The following is a 21,023-nucleotide window of genomic DNA, read 5'->3' on the forward strand; positions in this document are numbered from 1 at the left end:
AACAAAGGTGTCAGAAATGTAGCACAACTCTGAACACTTTTCACTGGGGTGTTAGATTTTTGTTCCTCTCGAGATCTGTTTTTGTGGCACCAAAATCTTGGGTTTTATAGTGCCAGTGGTGAGGCACATCACTCACCTCCCCATGCTGACAAGTCAGAGGTAAGGCAATGTTCTAGGCATCAGTCTTCGCACACCATTATAGAAACAACGGGGTCCTGCCGGAGTTAGAGCCCTCCTGTTCCAGAAAAAATCACAAAGATGGCACAATCTAAGAAAATGTCTACATTCTTTATGAACTGTGTTTGAATCCAACCACGTATAATCTGGTCCATGATCCCTGCACTGAAGTTGTTAAAGGGTTTATTTTGAGCATGTAGCTCCTGCATTAGCATTGATCAAGTCCCTAACTTCCTAGTCTTCCCCGCTGTCAGTCAGACTAGACAGATATGTACCCCATGCCTCAGCCATCCTAACACAAGCTGCAAGTCACTGAAATGTTCCACATTCCTCTGCATTTGTAGGATGACTCCCTTTTGGGTCCATCTGTTGACCTTCCAAGGTAATCCTCATGACACAAGTCATGCACCATCCCTCCATGAGGACTTACCCAGTCCTCGTATCCCCAGAGTATTCACTCATCACATTAGCAGGCTACACTTTAGACTTGTGGTTGACTTTCTCATCACATGGCAAGCCCCTCACTGGCAGAGACAACCATTTATTCTTCTGTTTCCCCAAGGAACAGAACCTGACACACAAGTCATAAGCAACCATTGTTTGTTTTTTGGATGGCTGGGAATGGGAGATACACAAAGATGAATCAGACATGGATCTAGCCTTTAAAGAATTTATAATGCAGTACAGGGGAAAACACACACATACAAAGTATTAACAATGCCTACCTGACAAAGGGGGGAAAAACACTTTAATTAGGTCAATTTTTAATGTGGTGTCTACATTGTACCATTTTCCCAAAACTTAGGACAAACAATATTTGTGATTTAAAAGTTTAAGCAAAAAGGAAAAATGCCAATTACCTAGGTGTTTCAATGAATTTTAAGTGTTTTTATAAAGTAGCTACCTTTTAGTATTTGAATATAATGAGATTACTACATTACACCTTTATTAGAATTTCAATGGCTCAAAGATTTAAATATTAAAAATATCCCAAAAAATGTAAGATGAAAATGTAGGTAAGTGTTTACATGGAATGGGTAAGGCTTTTCTATAATGACATCAATGTCTCAAGCCATAAATGAAAGAACATACGTATAGACATGAGTTTAAGACTTCTGAATGTTAAAAAAAAAATCCCTTCCCAAATATACACGGCTTGGGAAAATTCCTTGTAACATACGTGACAAAAGGCAGATATCCCTACATAAAAAAAGTTTATAAAACAAATATGTAAGAGAACAGAAAATGAGCACGGATAATTGGAAATTAATGAAATAAGAAGTACGAATGGTTGATAAAAATAACTTCATTAGTATTTAGAGTCATATAAAGAAAATCAAGACTTCACTACCATCGGATGGGTAGAGATTAAAGGCTGACAATAGTTTGCTAACAAGGGGGTTGAGAAAAAGGTCATGAACACTGCTGGGGAGAATCTAACCTTCTGGGGGCATGTGGTTAAGAGGTATGAAAATTTTTAACGTGCTCAATCTGTCACATTTCCAGAAATTCATTCTTAGAAAAATAGGGTAAATTCACTAAAATATGTACAAAGATGTTCATCATAGTATTGTGTATAAGAGCAAAACATTGTTACTAAACTATATCCATTACAGGGGGTGGGTTAAATTAAACATGGTCCACTTATGCAATGGAATATGATGTGACTATTAAAGGTAATGATACAGATCTATATTTGTCAACATGGAAAGGTATCCATGATATAGTAAGTGAGAAAAAAAAACTATAGCATGAATTGAGAGGGGGAAATGGAAGAAGAGAAACCAAAATATTAACAGGGGTTAGTTATTTCTGAGTAGTGACATAATGGATCATCTTCATTTTCTTCCTTAGGCATGCCTATATTTCTTAAAGGGCATATATTAATTTTATCATCAAAAGAAACAACAGAACTATTTTTAACAAGCAACCTTTGACTAAAATCCCCAGTTTCAGGCATCAAATCCTCTTCTGAATATATGAAGAAAGCCTCTCTTAAAAACTCTTCATGACATAGGAATTCCAACCTGAACATTTAAAAAAATCGATAATTATGTAACAGCTGAACTAACAACAAAAGAACAAAAGGTAACAACTTAAAGTTAAGGTCCTTGGGTAGGTGAGGGGAAGAAAGGCCTTTAACCATTCAGTGATGAGTACTATGAAGTGATACTAAGGGCACAGAGGAGTAACAAACCTGACTCCAGATTTCAAAGAGTTTGAAGACTGATTACAGAGAAAATACTAATACCCGGGAAATAATCACTAGCATAACAAAAGGAAATGTCCGATTATCTGGACTATAAGAGTTCATAGATGAGCACAATGAAGGCTGGTTAACAGGAAGATTCCTGAAGGTGGGAGGCAGACTTTGGATGGGGGAGAGCAGAGAATACATTTTAAAAGAGAGGATGCACTGTTAGAATGATCACAGCAAACTCAGTAAATGTTAATCTGGTGTTTGTCTTAGGACTTTTTTCTTTTTTTTTTTTGAGATATATGAGGATTTTGGAAAAAAGGATATTTTTTTTTTGTAAGTTACAAAACTCATGTTTAAAGACAGAGAAAATAGGACAGCTTATAAATTGCTGAAGTAATCACTTTTATGTAGGATGAAAGTGTGGCTGAATATTACCTAGCAGTCAACAGTATGGTAATCTGAACTTAAATGTAAACTCCAATTGTATTTGCAGCTAAGAATCTTGGCAACAGAGTTTAGGGGGCCAAACTCCAAGTAATAGTACATAAAACTGCCACATTTATAAAAGGCTTAAATTGTGTTAGACCTATCATCAGAAGATGCATTAACTCATGATTTCAGCTAGTGGGGCCCTCCTTAGCTGAACATTCTTTAGTAAAGCCCATTGGGTCATGGGTCAATGTCTACAAACAAAATTATAGACAAATGAGACTCTGGAAGAGCTAGACCTCTGAGTAAGAAAAGGTAAAATGACATGAAGGATGCTTCAAAAAAGAATGATAGGAATATCAAAGGTTTACAAGAAAAACTTGAAAAATCAAAGTCCACCAACACTTAAGCAGAATTTTTAAAGAAATAGCTATCTTTGTGAGAGTGAGAGGCTAAAGTGAAGGATGCTGTGTGGCATTCGGTTGTGGGAAAAAGACATCAACACCCTTGATTCATTCTTTGTTTTAGGAAGAGTGCATGTAGTTGCATTTATGATCTACATTTTCTTCATTATTTATTTTTAAATTTAAAATTTTATTTTTTCAATATCAAGTCCTACTTTAAACCTCTTCCTAACCCTCACTACTCATTTGCAAAATTCTGGTCCCCATTTTAAATGATCTTCTTCTGGTCAAATGTTTTCTGCATCACCTCTATAGTTTTCCAAATCTGCAGCTCTGACTTTCTTCAAGTTCCATTTCCACATCCAGAGGTTACTGATGCCCTGTTACCGCAAACTCATTTAGTCTATGTCTGCGACCACAACCTTGGATACAAACTAATGCCATCTTCCAAATCTTCCAGGTCTAAGAGCGCTATCACCATTGACTGGGGTCTCCTGGTTCCTAATTTCTATTCTCACTCATCTGTGTGCTGACATATGATATCATTCATGAGGTCCTTTCAATTCTTCCTTAAAGAGTCCACACATCTAAAATGACTACAGCAAACATTACTACCTTAAGACAGATCTCTAGGCAGGTCACCGACCTTCTGCCTCCACTGTGAACACCCCTATTCAGAAAGACCTCTTTGTAAAACACTAGCTTCAAAATATGACCAGCATAAGTCTTCCGGAGCCTTATTTCCCTCTGTGCTATCTGAAACCTCCATCCATCAATTGACCCCAACTTATTTCGCCTACATGTTCTCTCCTCACCCCAGATAACAGCTTTTTACTCTAGTGAGGTGGATTTCTTCCCTCTCACACAAGCTGTTCTCATTCTTGCATTAGGCCTTCACTAATATCACTTCCTCTAAGATATCCTGCTCTCAATATTATACTTCTTTCAAGGCACAGGTCAATATTTTCCTATGCCAAGATTTAATCTGTTATACTTTCTAATGTTTCCTCACACTGAATCTTCTCTTTATTCATTAAAAAAAAAACATGCTGAATAAATACATAGAGAGTATACATACAATATAAATAAATATATACAGCCTCAGATGAATTTTCATTTTTGTGTCTTCTTTCTACACCACGGTTCCCCGACCGTCTCCCCAAATCCCAGGCTGCGGACTGGTACCCATCTGTGGGCTGTTAAGAACCAGGCTTCACAGCAAGGGTGGCAGAGGAGGAGGACGCGAGCAAAGCTTCATCTGTATCTGCATCTGCTTCCCAGCGCTAGCATCACCACCTCAGCTCTACCTCACATCATCAGGCATTAGATTCTCATAGAAGGACCGGTCCCTGGTGCCAAAAGGTTGGGCCTGCTGTTCTAGACTATATACACAAAGGTTGAGATCATGTATTCCTACTAGGGCTAGAAGAATGTAAACCATAGGTTCTATATGCAACAAATACAAGCGATAAATCAATGTTAACATCAACACAGAAATAAACTACTCATACAAATTAGCATTCCATTTTATAATTCTGCTAAGGTGTCAAACAATTAACAAACCTGACATAAAGACAAAATAACAGCAAATATAAGGTAATACAAAGAAGATGACACTCTTAGGCCTCTCCAAGGCTGGCAAATTAGCTATTTCCATTACACAAAGCAAAACACAGTAAAGACTTCGATGTGAAATTAAACTAGGGATTTGAGTCACTAATTTAGAATTAATAACCTCTAATTTATCTTCTAGGACAGAAGTTCCCGAATTGCAAAGCACTTCTTTCCTAATAGTGATAAATGTTCTCTGAAAATGCTTTGCTCCAGTGTTCACCTAACTGGGTTTTGGGACACACTGCAGAGAAAGAGAGAGCAGTCCCCTTTAAAAAGGTGTTCACGCATTCCTCAAGCCTGAGAAACACCGCTCTCACCGTGACTTTATCACACAATTAGGTCCATTTCTTCAAGGGGAAATCTAAAGCATGGAATTTAGCAAAAGCAGAGCAAAGGAAAAATGATGCTGAACATGCAAATGTCACAATAAGGCGGCAGGTGAGAAATATTGGGGTCCTCAGTGCAACATCCCTTCTCTCGGGTCAGGTGCCTCTCCAGTGTGGGTTAGATTCGTCCACAATACGTGTGAAAAGGAAAACCCAGCGTGGTCACCGGAGCCGGCGCGACAGCACGACGGTCAGGCTTCTGCTGCCAGGGGCTGGGGGAGAGCACCTGCCGCCCAGGGTCACAGGCACTGACAGCCAGGGCGCCCGGATGTGGCCGCTCGGCCGGACCGAGGGGGCAGCACGGACTCGGGGAAGACCGTGGGCAGGTGCGGGGAGGCTCGCGGGCAGGGGGCTCGTCCGCGGCCCTCGCCGCCCCGCCGGGCCCCAGGCTCCAACCGTTTCCGAACGGCTAGCCGCTTCGGCAGCCCTCTCTCCCTTCGTCGGGAAAGCCGACTCACCTGCTCCGCAGAGCCCGATGCGGCAGCTGCGGCTCCCAGGAACGGGGAGCCGCTAGCGGAGCACATTATGGCCACCCCGGCGAGGTGGCAGCGGCAAGGCGGACGCAGCTCTCCGAGGGCGCCGCTGCTGCCCGGGAGCCGCGCCGCCTCGCGTCCTCGCCCGCGTTGCGTCACTGCCGCGCCGGGAGCGCGCACGCCGAGGGGCGAGGCCTGCGTCCGGGGCGCCTGAGTGACTGTCACCGAGTGCAGAGCGGTTCCGCGAAACCGCGCGGGCCCCCATCTCCGCAGTGAGTGCCGAAAGTGAGAGTGGTATCACAGAAGTAGCCAGGACGGTAGCTTGATTACCGCCCGTCCTAGCCTGTCTGGTTGTTAGCCAACTGCAATGGACTTATGACACCAAGTTTATCTTCCCTTTGTGTTCTTAAGGATTATTTTCCATAATCCTTAGGAACACAAGCACTATGCATTTTTGCTCAACTCTTGATATTTTTACAACTTTGCCAGCATTCATCCCTATTTTACAGATTGGGAAACTAAGGGTCAAACTCTCAGTGAATCTATTAAAGGACACATTATTAGTAAGAGCAAGGATTTCATCTTTGCCAAAAGTTGCATACATCAGCGCTTATTCTGGTGGAGACAGAGGGCCCCAAACCCACTCAGTGGTTATGAGAACTAGTAAGGTAAACAGCACCGATTCCTGAGATTGACTTGGTGACCTGATACTTAGCTCAAGCCCCCTCTCTCTAGATTGACAAAATACCTGCTTGAAGTCACAGAGCTGGAAGAGACCTTGATAATCATAGCTTCTATCCTCCCCCTCCCTTTTTTTTTGCAGATGAGTTCACTGCTTTCCAGAAAAAGGAAGTGACCACCAGCCTAGCTACTTAAATTTTTTTTTAATTATTATTATTAATGAGAGCCCTAGTAAAACAAGCTTGGATGGAACTAGCAGTTAAACATTTTAAGAAGAATCCTTCTTGGTCCAGCTTGAGTGGTCTCCTTGTGGTAATGTTTCATCCCTGGATTCACATACTGTTCCTGGAAGAAGGCTAGCAATGACCAGGAGCCTTATGCTTTAGAAGTAAATTCTGTCTTTATACTATTGCTCCACATTACAATCATAAAACCACAGAATGTTCAAGCCAGAGGGACTGCAGGAACCAACTATTCCGAAACTCTTCCTTTAACTGTTAAGGAACCTGGAACCCAGAGAAATTGAGCAACTAGCCCTGGATCCCCTGGAGGCAAAGGGGAAAGCGGAACCAATGGTTCTGACTTCGACTTTAGTGCTCTTTTAAGGCTTTGTTGCTATTTTGAAAAATGATCAGTTTGGATCGCTTGTGCATCAGAAACCTCTGTGACCTGCACCTAAGGCTAAGGCTAGCATTTAGAAGCCTAAGTTATTGGCCACTGACATGCTGTGATTTTAGGTCCAGGCTCCCTCAAAATTATGTACCCTTCAAAGATACTGATTTAGATTATGGTAGTCTCTTTCAAGGAGGCCTTCACTAAAATGCCAAACTAGTATTATTACATCATCAGTATTTACTGATAATTCACGTATACTAATTATCTGGCAAGAGCTAGAAAAGTATGAAAAAAGTGTAAAAACATGTAACATGGTACATTCATTTCCTAGGTCTGTCATAATAAATTACCCCTAACTGGGTGGTTTAAAATGACAGAAATATATACTTTCACAGTTCTGGAAGCTAAAAGTCTGAAATCAAAATGCTGGTGGGGATACGCTTTCTCTGAAGACTCTAAGGGAGGATCCTTCCTTGCCTTTTAGTCTCTGGTAGTGGCTGGCAATATTTGGCATGTCTCAGTTTGTAGATACATCACTCCAGTGTTCTCCTGTGTATCTCTGGGTCCAAATATCCTTCTTCTTACAAGGGCCTCAGTCATGTTGAGTTTAGGGTTCGCCTTGATCCAATATGATCTCTTCTTGTAATTATATCTGCAAGGACCCTATTTCCAAATCAGGTCATATTCACAGGTTCTGGGTGAACATGAACTTTGGGGGACACTATTCATCCCAACACATGAGAAAACTATGCAGTCTGGGTCATCAGAAAAGGCTTCTCTGAGGAAGTGAGGCTTGAGTTCACACCTGTAAGATGAATAGGAATTAACCAGAAGAAGGATAAAGTCTGGGCTCATGTGAAAGAATAGTGGTTCAGGCAGTGGAAACAGCAAAGAGGCTCAGAGGTGGAAGGGACACCCCTGTCAGAGTGATCCATCACTTTATTCTCATTTAACAAGAGAAAACAAAAACAAAAACCTGAGCTAATAGGAAATAACACTTCCTAGGTCTTTTATGCCAGCTACAGTTCTAAGAGCATCAGAAAACATTTCAAATAAAATGACAATAAAAACACATCAAAATTCATGGAATGCAGCTAAAGCAGTACTTACCAAGAAATTTATAGCTTTAAAAACTTACTTTAGCAAAGGAAAAAAGTTTGAAATCAATTATCTAAGTTTCCACTTTAAGAAGTTAGGAAAAGAAAAGGAAATTAAACCCAAAGTGAGTAGAAAGAAGGAAATAATTTAAAAATATAAGTTAGACAAAATTAACAAAACCACAAGTTAATTCTTTGAAAATATTAATAAAATAAACACTAGTGAGATTGATAAGGAAAAAAGAAAGAAAACACAATTAAGCAATATCAAGAATAAAAGAACAACCTTACAAATCCTAAAAGAATTAAAAGACCAAGAAGAAAACATTATGAACAACTTTATGCTGATAACTTTGATGAAATGGAAAATCTCTTCGAAAAACACAATTTCCCAAAATTAACACACACACACACACACACACACACACACATAGCCCTATATATTTTAAGGTCCCTAAAAGAAAGTTCCAGGCCAGATGGTTTCACTAGTAAACGCTATCAATCATTTAAGAAAAAAATCATACTAGTCTTACGTACACCTTTGAAGCAATAGAGGAGGAGGGAACACTTCCTGACTCATAATATAAGGTCAGAATAACCCTGATACCAAGAAATAAAAAGGAAGGAAAATTATACTTTTACATCCTTTGTAAAAGTATACAAATGCAAAAATTCTAACAAAATATTGGTAAGTCAAATGCAGCAATATGTCCAAAGAGTAAGATAGCTTAACCAAGTGTGATTTTTGTAAGAAATGGAAGTTTGGTTCAACATTTTAAAATGAATTTGTGTCATTCGCTATATAAACAGAATAAAAAAGACAATTCGTATGATTTATATAATCCCAACCAATGTAGAAAAAACAATTGACAAAATTCTAAACTCATTCATGATTTAAACAAAAAAGCTCTCATCAACTATAAACGGAATGATCTCTCTCAGTTTGATAGGGTACTTACAAAAGAATTACAGCTAACATGGTCACATGTTGGGTATTTTAAAAATATTAAATGAAAGTTTGAAAAGAATGTGGCATCTAGACTGCAGAAGCCATCTTGGAACCCTGAGGCAACAGTAATGTAGATAAGAAGCCAACACTATGAAATAGGAAGATAGAGTTGCTTGTATCCATCATAAAACATCATTAAACCACTGAACTAATACCAGCCACTGGATCTACCTCCTGACTTCTTGTTATGAGATGACAATAAAGTCTTTATTTCTTTAAATTGCTTTTGGTTGGATATTGCATTATTTGCTGTTAGGTCTTTAAAAATATTTGTTGACCGATCAAAAACAGAAAGGACCTCAAGAGGTCATATTTCTCAGCAGTGTTTCTTTAGTTGGTTTAGTTTATGCTTTATAGATGAGATAGCCTGGGTCTGAGAGGCAAAGTGGCTTGCTCAAGCTCCTCAAACTGGAAGAGAGATAGGATGATTGAATGTGAAATGTACCAGACTGGGAGGTGGAAACCTGGACCCTAGTCCCTGCTATGCTACTGACAGCATAAGCTTAGAAAATTTAGTTCACCTTGTTGGTCCTCACTGTCCACATATAATTTTTAAAAGAGAGAGGGGAGGTGGCTAGGTTGACCTCTCAGGTCCTTTACAGGTCTAAAATCCATGATTTCTAAGAGACAAAAGAAAAGGATAGGAATGAGTTCTTTCGCTTTCTCCTTCCGTCTTTTCTTCTCTTCCTCTTCCTCCTCCTCCTCTCGTTCTTCTTCTCCTTCTCATTATAAAATCTATCATAGGATAAAAGAGCCCTGTCTTTTTCTTTTTTTTTTATTGACTACTAGGTTCCTTTAAAACCGTACATGTGGGAACTTTGATGAATGAATTAGGGCAGGTGAACAACCATCAGTATTTAAAGCCCAGACAGGATTTCTCTTTAATTATCTTTCTGAAAAACCCTCCGACATGGTAATTGCTTTTGATTCTTCTGGCTTTGCTCTTCAAATGTTTTAAGCTATCATTCTAGGGAGCCTAAATTAGCTGTCCCTCCTGGCAGTGTGTGGGTGCTGGGGGTGGAAGGAGGTAACTGTGAGGCACTAGATGTCACAGAAACAAAGGAATCAATTGGCCCTAAGAAATAATGCATCCTATTGCCCTCGTCTGATCCTGTTTAACTTCCAATGCATTCATGCACAGACTAGTTTTTTTAGCAACTTAGCTAACAATCATATATTTATACTGCATTTGTCTTCAAGGAAATCATAGCACTTTACAGACGTGACCTCATTTATGGGCCCAGCATTCCTAAGGCAGAGAATGGGCCAAGAGAATTCTAATTTTATGGTGTTTTGTTATGAGGAGAAAGCACTTGAGATCTAGAAAGAGCAAGTGACTTGTTCAAAGCAACATCAAAATTTAGGATGTTTTTTTCAACCTTTTCTCACTGCAGAAGTGTAATCAACTGTACCCTAGAGATGTCATATGGGGGATATGGATCATTAAACACACACACACACACACACACACACACGGAGGTAGTGAACAAGGTTATTTTTGTGCTCAGGATCCATCCTTTTGATTTTGGTAAAGTACCTCAGATTTCTGAAGAAATATGCCTGTCTCACACTCAGTCTATTTTGGTCAATAAATATGACTCTGGCTTAGTTCAGCAGAGTGATTTCATCCCCTGACCACTCAGACTGGCACACGAATCATGCTGTTCTGATCAGCTGTAAGTCACATTCTTCAAGAGCAGCTTCATCTGCAAGAAAGATGATATTTTGATTTCTAAACAGTTTTCATTTCATTTCTCAAATCGTTCAGACTTGGGCAGGAAACGACTGGCTATTCATCTTGAATCCTGTCATTTTCTGAGTTCTTTCCTCACCTCAGTTAAACATAACATTCTCCTACTCAGCATCCTTCACGAATTCCTTAGCACCTCTAGGTTAGAGTTGAAATTCCTAGCAAATCAACTCTGGGAATCACTAGGGTGATTAGATATCATTACGGATTGGTCTGATCCACCTCCTTAGCCTGACACCCCAAGGCCATGACTGAGACCCCTCTAGCTTTTTAATTTCATGTCCTAACACTTCCTCATACGTTATCTGTGTTCTAACATATACTGCTTGCTTGCACCCAGGTTGCTTTTTATTTTCATGACTCTGTATCTTTACACACATCCCCTATGGCTGAAATAATTCTCCCTTTCTTGACAGCCTAGAAAAGAAAAAAAGCCCAAGTTCTACTCATCCTTCAATTTGCCCCTCTGTAGCTCTGTTATGGTCAAGCTGTCCCTAACCTCCCCAGTCAAGAGAGTCTCTTTCCTTTATCACTCAGCATCATTGTTTGGTATAAGGTCTTTGCTGCCATCTTATTCTTCTGTGTATTCTTTGCCTGGAGCAAACATGAGTTCAACTTGATAGACACACTTTATGTGCCCATGACCTGTTCCTCCCACTCCCTGCAGAACTAAGAAGCCTCTAGCTCCCTTGCCTTCCTCAGGCAGAAATAGGTGTCACACTCCCCCACACCTGCTGCAATGCTTCTACTTTTGCCCTATCTCCAAATTCATTCCTGTTTGAAATCCCTGCTGCCTTTTCCAGAATAGGTGCTCAATAATGTCTACTTGAACTGAATTGAATATGTCATCTTGTTCAAGTCAGGCTAATGGCTTCCTCTGTCAGAATTTTTGAATTCATGTTTTCTTACCCACTTTATTCATGATCTTTCTTAGCTTTTAATAATACTTAGTTGCACACATGTCTTATCTCCCATATCCTCTCCCATGGGACTGTAATCTCTGTGTTGTCAGGGACTGTGTCTTCTACTTCATACCCTCCAGAGTACTCAGTACAGTGCTGGCACACAGGAGGTGCTCTAACCATGTTTGCTAAGTGATTAGTGAACGAATGCTTTTACTTTCCTTCCTGATCAGATGGACACATTTATGAAGATAGATAGAGCTTGGCAAGAGAGGTGACTTCTGTGCTTACCACTCTTCGAAGTCACTGAAGACGGGCGACAGAAAAAAAGAGAGAGAGAAAACAGTGGATGATGCAGAGATAAGCATTATCTTTTCTCACAATGTTCTGATCCTACTTGCCTTGTGTGCCTGCAGGAAATTCCTTAGAATCTTGGGGCTTGGGTGGAGCAATTTTCACTTGGATGATGCAGGTCGAAACCTACTTTTACATTTTCTCATCATTTCAGTTGGAATTGAGGACAACAAGTTAAATGTGTGCCTTCCCTGACCTCCATTTCAAATTGCAAGCTGTCCCCTTTGACCCTACACTCTTTATGCCCATTCTTGTTTTATTTTTTCTCTGTGGCACATATTACCATTTAACATACTATATATTTTATTTATGTTGTTAGTTTATTGTTTGTCTCCCCATATGAGTCAGAAGGCAGAAAGTGCATAGATTAAACAGGAAAAATTTAATATAAACAATTGTTACCTAGTAGAAGGTGATGAATTACTAAAAGAGGTCAAAGAAGAGCTTTCATGAAGGGGTCCAGAAGAAACAGGTGCAGACAAGCAGCTACTACCTCAGGTCTGGGAGAGAGAAACTAAGGACCCAGGGAGCATTCCCCACCCTGCTCAGAGCATTCCCCACCCCACTCTGTCCCCATCTCCAGGCTGAAATTCAGAGCTCTCCCAGAAGGGCGTGGCTACCTGGGACCGGCTACATCATATACAGACTCAGTGCAAAATGAAAATAAAAGACTCCTTGTTTGAAAATCATTAAGAATTTCAAGAGTATGACAGTAGAACATGAAACCAAATGCAGGGCTTTCTCAATGCCCGGCCCCATGTGACTGGCGCATAGCTCCGCGGCTGCTGCAGGAATGCATAGCCTGATGCTGGCAAAGAATGCATAGCCTGCTGCTGGACGGTGCAGTCTGGCCTTGTTCTGTCGAAGCCTCAGCTGTGCCCCAAGAGTGTCGCTTGGCCTGGGCTGCTCTGCCACGCAGAAATGGCTGGTGGAGTGGGGAGAGTGTGACTTAAGGACAGGGCCAGAGCCTTGATAGTTCATTGACTTTCAGTGTTGTAGAAACCACAGCTTTACGCATTTTCCATTTTGTTGTTATCAAGACATATTTTTCAAGTTAGAATGATGAAACATTTTATTTACTCATGCGTTTTCTAATAATGAAAATTCTCTGCCCTTCCCCAGACCTGCTGAGTCAGAAACTCTGGGAGTGAGGCCCAGTAATCTGTGTTTTAATGAGCTCTCCAGGTGATTTTGATGCACCCTTAAGTTTGCATACGATAGCCTAAGGGGTAGTATAAGGCTCAGTGGAGGGCCGGACATGGCAAAGTGAAGGAGAGAAGGACTAGAACAGAAGTGTATTCAAAATGAGAGCTTGAAAGGTGGAAATAAGAGTCTCGACATCAGGCGGGCGGCAAGTGCAGCCCAGGGAGACACAAAACACTACAATTGGGGAGATTGGTTGGAGGTATGACAGTGGGAAGGGCAGAAGTGGCTATTTTATTTGCTGGATTTGGAAGGACGAATAGAATTAATCAGACACAAAGTTCCAATAGCAGTGATAAAGATGGGTGAAGATTCTCAACGTGTACTTCCAATCCTGGACCATTTATGAGTCATGAGGCCCTGAGGGAGATAGTAACTTGCTTAAGCTCCTATTTTCTCAAAGGTAAAATGGAGATCATAATATCACCTATTTAAGTTGCTATGAGGAATAAATGAAATAATCCAAATGAAATGCTAATCACAGAGGCTGGCATGTATTTAGGAGTAGAGAAAAGTGAGCTGTTTGTTATTTAAAAGCAATTTCTGGTTTGGTAGGAGAAGGGAAGTTAAGAGAGAAGACAAGTTCTCTGTAAATACCTTTCCCAACCACACGCCACTCTATACATGCATGCTCATTGCTAATAGTCTCTCGTTCACTTTTGACACGTGCTCAGTAGTTGTTCAGTCGTCTAAACGTTCTTCGTATCTGTACCATCATAAAAGTGTCTACAGGCTCTAAGCTAGTGGCCGGGGGCTGTGCCTGCTTAGGGTTCACTTCACTTGGCCTAGAACCCAGCACAGCCCCCACAGCTGCGGTCTTTAGAAGGCACTTTAGAAATTAACCAGCCCTGACTGCCCTTGTTCACACAGGGAAACTGAGGCAGGCCTAGTGTACGTGGCTGGTTTGACAGAGACAGCAGCATAAAAATGATGGATAGTGCAGCATCTGCTTTCACAGTTAACCTCTCAGCAGCTGGGGAGACAGGTAGAAACAGGTGCTGCTGTCCCTCAGGGCCACGCCTAATGCAGTGAAAGTTTCCCAGATTTGCAGAGGGTGTCAGGTCAGGCTCAGATACGGCCTCCCAAAGCTGGCCCCTCTGGGGAAGGACCTGTGTGTACAGCTGGATTCCTGCTTCCTTGCTGGGGACGAACCTGGCCTCCTGACCTGCCACGCTGTTGTTGTTGTGTTTCCAAACAGTATATTCAGACCCGCGTTCTCAGCAAGGAGCCTCCTCAGAATCGGGACTTAGGTCAAGAGATTTACATTTCTTCCTGCCCTATGCCTTAACATGATTGTAACTGAAAAGACAATTTAAGAGGGTTAAGTAGAATATCTACCATGCCCTAACATAACATCTTGCTTTAGTTTTTGGTATATCGCCTTCCACATGTATAGATCATTTTATATTTTTGCAAACATGGCGTACCTCAGTCCAGAGGGGCAGCAAGTATATGCACTTTGGCTTCCTTTAACTACTTGGTGCTTGGTACAATCCCTGACTCACAGCATGTGGTCAATAAAGGATTATTGAATGAATACGATTTTATAACATGAGATTTCCATTTCGCATCATAAGAACATTTCCCTGTGTTTCCATAGTATGAATAATTGTAATTTTTAATGGTTCCCCAATGGCACAGAATAGTAATAAAAGGTTTCCTTATGTTGGAATTTTGCCTCTTTCCTTTGTTGTTCCATTTACTGTAATAATCTTATAAAAACTTCCATGCACATTTTATTTAGCGTCTTTAGAATTAGTTTCAAGTAAAAAATTCCCAGGAATAGAATTACTGTGCTAAAGAGGTCTGAACAACTTTATGATTCAGTGAGCATTAAAGAGCCGATACTTCCTGGTAGAGACAATCCATTTGTGCCCTCTCTGTAGTACACTCTCACATATCTATTTCTAGAGTATGTCCAAGTCCGTAATGAGTGGGCATAGAAGTCATCTCTAAGAGCCCCTAATTCAGAACTCTTTGAAAAGTCTGAAGATATTCATTGGAGGCCCACTAGATGAGGCAGAGCAGATCTTTTGGTTTCCGAGTATTAAAATAGATTATTAACAGAAATGATGCCTTTTCCCACGGTCCTGAAACAAAATCCCAAAAAAAAAAACGTGGTTCCTATCAGGGCAAAGTCTCTGAGAGGCAGTCTAGCTCCAAGCAGTTCTTGCTTTGCTGCTGATTAAGACTCTGAGATCTCAAAACCTACGGGAAGCCTGTATTAGCTTTATAGCTCCTCTAACAAATTACCTAAACTTCAGTGGCTTAAAACAATGCGAATGATCTTACAGTTCTGCAGAAGATTGACATAAGTCTCGCTGGGCTAAAATCAAGATTTCCATGGGGCTGCATTCTTTTCTGGACATTCTAGGGGAAAATCTGCTTCCTTGCCTTTTCCACTTTCCAGCTGCCCACATTCCTTGGTTTGTGCATAGCCCCTTTCTTCATCTTCAAAGCCAGCAACATCACATCTCTCTTGGAAACTTCTCCTGTTCCATTTCTCTCCCTCTGTCCATAGCTTGGAAAGGTTGTCTGCTTTTAAAGGACTAATGTGATTAGATTGGGCCTACCTAGATAATCCAAGATAATCTCCCCATCTCAAGGTCCTTAACTTTAATCACATCTTTAAAGTCTCTTCGGCCACAGGAGGTAATGCTTGCAAAGGTTCTGGGGATTAAGATGTGGACATTTTTGGAGGGAGGGATTATTCTGTATAACAAAAGATCTAAAATGGAGATATATTTTAAATTAAATATATATGCATTCACAGAATGTATAACATTATTTATTCACTTATCTGAATAATGAATGACTAAATTGGGTGAATCAAGAGTAAAAATAAGTATGAGCTCAGAGAACTCTTCATACCTAGTTGTATTCAGAGAAAATCCTCTGGGATGCCATGTAGACTCTCCATTGCCTCTGACACCAAGGTCAAGCCCGCATCTCTGGACCATTGAATCCAATGGTCTCCCTTCCTGTCCGGGTTCAGGCTCTGTACAATTGCCTGCCCTGTTAAAGTGGGGCTGCAGCTGAGGTGTGGCATACCAGGCAAAGAGAGGGGACGAGAGAAGGAAGGAGGCCCTGAAGGTGGCCTGGAACCTAGAGCAGCTGCTGAGGATGCCCCAGTTTCCTAGGCTGTTTATGGAGGTTCCTTTTGTAAGAACAGCATTTTCTTCCTTGGTGGTCCTCATCCCTCTGCCTTCTTCAGCTGCTGGATTTTTTCTGCCTGGATCTTGCTAGGAAAAGTTTCCCTGGAGAGGCTCTCTGATGATTGACCCTGCCAACAGGTGGAGTGTGTGTGTGTGTGTGTGTGTGTGTGTGTGTGTGTGTGTGTGTGCGCGCTGGCATGCGTCTGGGAGGTGGAGTGGGGAAGGAGACAGAAAGGGAGGGAGGGAGAGGGGGAGAGACTAACATTAAAGGAAATATAAAGGAGAGTATACTGCATTCAAATTTCTTCCTGGAAAGCCTGAAAGTGAAAGTGTGGGCTGATGAGGACACTGAGATCAGGGATACGAGTCTTAACAGTAATACGGTAAGGAAATAATTTTGTGTGTTGGGGTGGGGGGATGCTATGATGGGTTCTAGGCCTGGGATTCCGAACCCACCGTGACAGTTGACTGAATCTTAGTGGTTCACCCATCCCTTTTTGAGCCCAACAACGAGGCCTCGGATTTACCACTAGGTGGCACCCGAGCTGTGGTTCTCCACCGCAGCGCTTCCCAACTGGCCTGACACTTGCGGTTCTGAGGCACCTCTGTGGCATTGAGCCTATCACGCTGCTGGACAGGGTCGTTTACGGAGTTCCACCTGATTAGACCCAGCCACTCCTGTCTTGGTTTTGCTGAATTCGATTTTAGCATCCACCAGGATTAAAATAGGCAGTTTTTGCGCTATCCTCTGGATTCAATCATAGGTTAAAAAGGATCCTTTTTTTCCTGGGACTCCCAAAAGAAAAAGTGTGTCTTCCCCAGTGAGAACCAATTTGTTTTGTAATTGCATTTTGTTTCTTTGTTTGTAGACAACATGGAGCCAGACTGACTTGGGTTTGAGTTTTGGCCCTGGTTTTCTAGATAGTCCTTTCTGGGCCTTAGTGTTCTTCTAAAACTAATCTAATCATTATTGACTGAAGGGGTTGTCGAAGCGTAAACTGCAATAATGATGCAAAGTGTCTAGCACAGTGCCTAGTGTGTAGTAGGCATTTTCTGTCTCACTTCATCCCCTGATGGAGCACAGGCTCTGTCCCACTCACCTCACACCTTCTCAGCATCACGGTGCCTGGCATGTAGATGGTCCTCTGCAGTGTTTGGAACTAATGAGCAAACGAGCTCACGAATAGAGCTACTCACCTTGATTTTAATCGCCTAAGCTCCTATGACTGAAATACCAAGTTTTGTGGAAGATTCAGAAAAATATATCATAAAACTCCTGCCTGCCTACAGATTGTAACAATCTGATTGGAGGAGACAAGATTAATCGAAAAATGTTTAAGAGTGAACACAGAAGCTAATAAATGAAAATGATTAAAAATGTATGGCACAGACTGTTTATAATGAAGTTTATAGTTCCTCTCACAGGGAGGGCTCAGTTGCTCAGTTTCTGACATTCATGGGGTTAGTTTACACCTGAATTGTTTGTCGACAGTGGGCTGTTTTGTCAGATCTTGGACATTTCAATGGAGAAGAAGAGGACTCAGTTTGCAGAGATCCTAGGGATGGGGTGCAAGTGCCTGGAGACAGAAAAAAGGAGTCAAAAAGGGCAGTGGGAGGATATTAAAGATAGCATTTAGCCAGGGCACCCTTTGGCTGATGATTTCTTTCTCTTTCTGAGTGCGAATAAAGTCATAGAATTTAAATCTGGAAGCTACCTTAAACAAGTTCTGGCTTGATCTCACACCCCAAATGGGATGATTTTTATACAGTCTCTGATTAGAGGCATTCAAATCACTGCTTAAACACTTTTAGGGACAGGGAGCTCACTACCTTAGAAGAAAGCCCACTTCTTCATTAGTTCTAATTGTAATTATTAGCTCAGAATTCTCCTCTAGCTTCAACACACTGGTGCTGAGTCCCCTCTGGGTTAGCAACCTCCCTCTTCCAGAGGTCAGTTGTTCATATTGCCAAGAGCTGCTATCAAAAATCTCGGTATGTTGGGTGAGAGTCTGTGCAGTATGGCGCCAAGATCTCCCGAGATTTGGCGCCCAAACCCGTGAGACCTCAGGTGAGAGCGAGAGGCCTTTTAGAGCCCTGGCTTCCCCCGCTACGCCAAGGCACAGAGCTAGATGGCGCTATGGCCAAGGCCCCATTCTGGTGCTTTAGGCACTCAGGACTAAAAAGATTGCCCACTTCCTCTAAGAAGTTATCAGTGCCAACTCCATCGCGTCTCATATCCCTGTTTCCCTCGGTAATGGCCAGAAGTCCAAATCCCCTCCTTTGCAGTGATTCAACATCACTGACCCTCGCCTCCATCCTGCTTTGTATGTACTCCATGTGGCCATCCGATGTTGCTGCCTGTCCAGTACCCTGCGCTCTTCCTCTTGATGAAAGGTTCGCAGTTTTCCTGTGAAGAACCATTCCCTCACTTGTCAACATGTGGCTCTGATGGGTTCTGCCCACCAGGAGTGGGCAATGGACCCAGGCATGGCCACTTAGAAATGCCCCTACACCAACCACAGTGGAAAGTCCTGGTTTGGGTTTCACTGATGTGATGAGGGAAGAGGCAGGCACTGAGGACCATGTCTGCCTGGAGCCGCTGGGCACCATGCACTGCCCTGTGGGGGAGGCCACCTAAGAATGTAGTCACCACAGGGGTGAGTGGAGCAGAGCGACTGAAGGAGAGCACCCTAGGGCGTGGTTTGGGTCCCTGATGCCTCCATTACTGAAGCCCGCAGCCCCACTGGATTTCCAGATATGTGAGCAATTAAATTCTCTTTTCTTTTGTTGAATCCAGTTTGAGTTGGATCTCCGACATTTGAAACTGAGAAGTTGTGACATAATCCCTAACCTGACTCACCGTCCCACACCTCCCCTCTGTGTGCGTGTGGGGGGCATTCCATCGCCCCCTCTGGGAACACACGTGGAGTGATCAGCACATTCCCCTGGATTCAGCACCTCTTCCTTGAATGCACCTCCCACCTCCTTTCAGTGAAATCTGGCGCTCTCTCTTGGGACACTGGGTCCCCTGCAGAGCTCTCCGAAGATGGCTGATCCTTTCCCCTTGCCTTCCATACCTCAGGCCATCAAGAGGGTAGGAACCCTTCTTGCTCTCTATTGCCATCTAAAAATCACTCCCCTTCCTTCTACTTAAAGCTCTCAGCTTCTTTCAAGCTTGGTTTTCACAGGTCTTTACCTAAGACTGTCCCTAACAATCTGCCAGTCACCACCACACACTCACTGATGACCTCAGCTCCAGTCTCATTGACGTTCTGGCCCTCTCCCAGCCACCAATCTCAGCCACTTCAACATTCACACGAATGATTTTTCCAACATGTGGGTCTCTGTCACCTCAGTCACCTTAGACCTCCTTATCACTGGCAACCACAATATATCTAAAATCTCAAATTCATATCCCACTTTCTATCATCTTTTATTCATATAACTCACTTACTCTGGCACTCACAGTGCAAAAATTCTTTGACCTTGACATGGCCAGTTCATGTGATTCCCACCATTATAGTCATTCCCCTGAAAATATCCTAAATTCTTTTGCTGGTGTTTTCTACTGTGCTCACTGGGCTGCACTTTATATTGATCACTTATTTATACTGGGAACTTAGAGGCAGTCACAGAAGTACCAGAAGTTCCAGTTTGTATTTACTTTTCCCCTCTCTGTTTCTCTCTTCCCAACTGCCGGCCCTGCTGACCAACAGTGACCTAGACACACCCCAGATGCTTTGGTGTGAGCTCACAGAGGCAGTAGCCACGAAGTACCAACAACTGTCCAGGGACTTCTACACCAGTCCCCTTCGTGGTCCTTCTGTAGCAGCTGGATGTGGTTAGCTTCCCGAATTCCTGCAAATGCCCACCCGTTCCCAGTGCCAGAGCTGGTTAGTGGCTTTGCAGCTCCAAATTTGGACTTTTACTTCCCCAGCCCCTCCCACAATTGTGTAAGGTCTAATTACTAAAATAAGCTCCTTATTCCACAATGCTTACTTAGCACAATCCCAGTGACCTACTTTGAGCTTGCCCCAGCGAGGCTGAGGATTGCTGGAGAAAACACGCAATCCTACTGACTGCTTATGATTGAATTCATGACACATAGCAATCATCTGATTTGGTTTGTCCAGAATCCTCTCCCTCTTCTTTGGATAACAAACCTATTGGCAGCTGTTTCTTTCCAGTTACAATGCTCCCCTTGTAAGCATTCTGTCTCCCTGCTCCTGTCAAAGGCCACGCCCCCCACCTGTGCTCTGTACCCATCTCCACGTACCATCTCAAAGATTATGTGCCTGAGTTTATCTATCCTCCCTCTCTTCTGATCATCCCTTTCTCTTCCGCTACTGGATTCTTACCAGCAGTGCACAGTCGTGTCCTGATACCTTCCAACGATCAACATATATCCTTCCTTGACTCGGTATCTTCCGCTAGCTACCATGCCGTTCTCTGCTCCCCATTCACAGCAAAGGTTCTGGAAAAGGTTGTTTCTACTTTCTCACTTCCCATTCTCTCTTCAACCCAGTTCTACGGGGCTTCCATTCTGAGAACTCCAACTGATGCCGCTCTTGCGT

The 21,023-nt window shown here is 42.3% G+C and overlaps 1 protein-coding gene across 2 annotated transcripts in view; it reads right to left on the bottom strand.

Annotated features, from left to right (window-relative positions):
• Positions 1 to 5,834, bottom strand: part of ENTPD4 (ectonucleoside triphosphate diphosphohydrolase 4) — a 30,800-nt gene extending 24,966 nt beyond the window's left edge. For both annotated transcript variants that reach the window (XM_039868138.1, XM_039868137.1), the window contains exons 1-2: positions 5,669 to 5,834; positions 137 to 235 (exon numbers count right to left, since the gene is read on the bottom strand). In XM_039868138.1, the coding sequence (XP_039724072.1) occupies positions 137 to 144 (8 nt within the window). In that variant the 5' untranslated portion in view covers positions 145 to 235; positions 5,669 to 5,834. The remainder of the gene's footprint in view (positions 1 to 136; positions 236 to 5,668) is intronic.
• Between the last annotated feature and the right edge of the window lie 15,189 nt (positions 5,835 to 21,023).

Source organism: Pteropus medius, unplaced genomic scaffold (genome assembly GCF_902729225.1).
Source record: "Pteropus medius unplaced genomic scaffold, Ma_sr-lr_union100, whole genome shotgun sequence".
In the NCBI taxonomy this organism is placed as follows: domain Eukaryota; kingdom Metazoa; phylum Chordata; class Mammalia; order Chiroptera; family Pteropodidae; genus Pteropus; species Pteropus medius.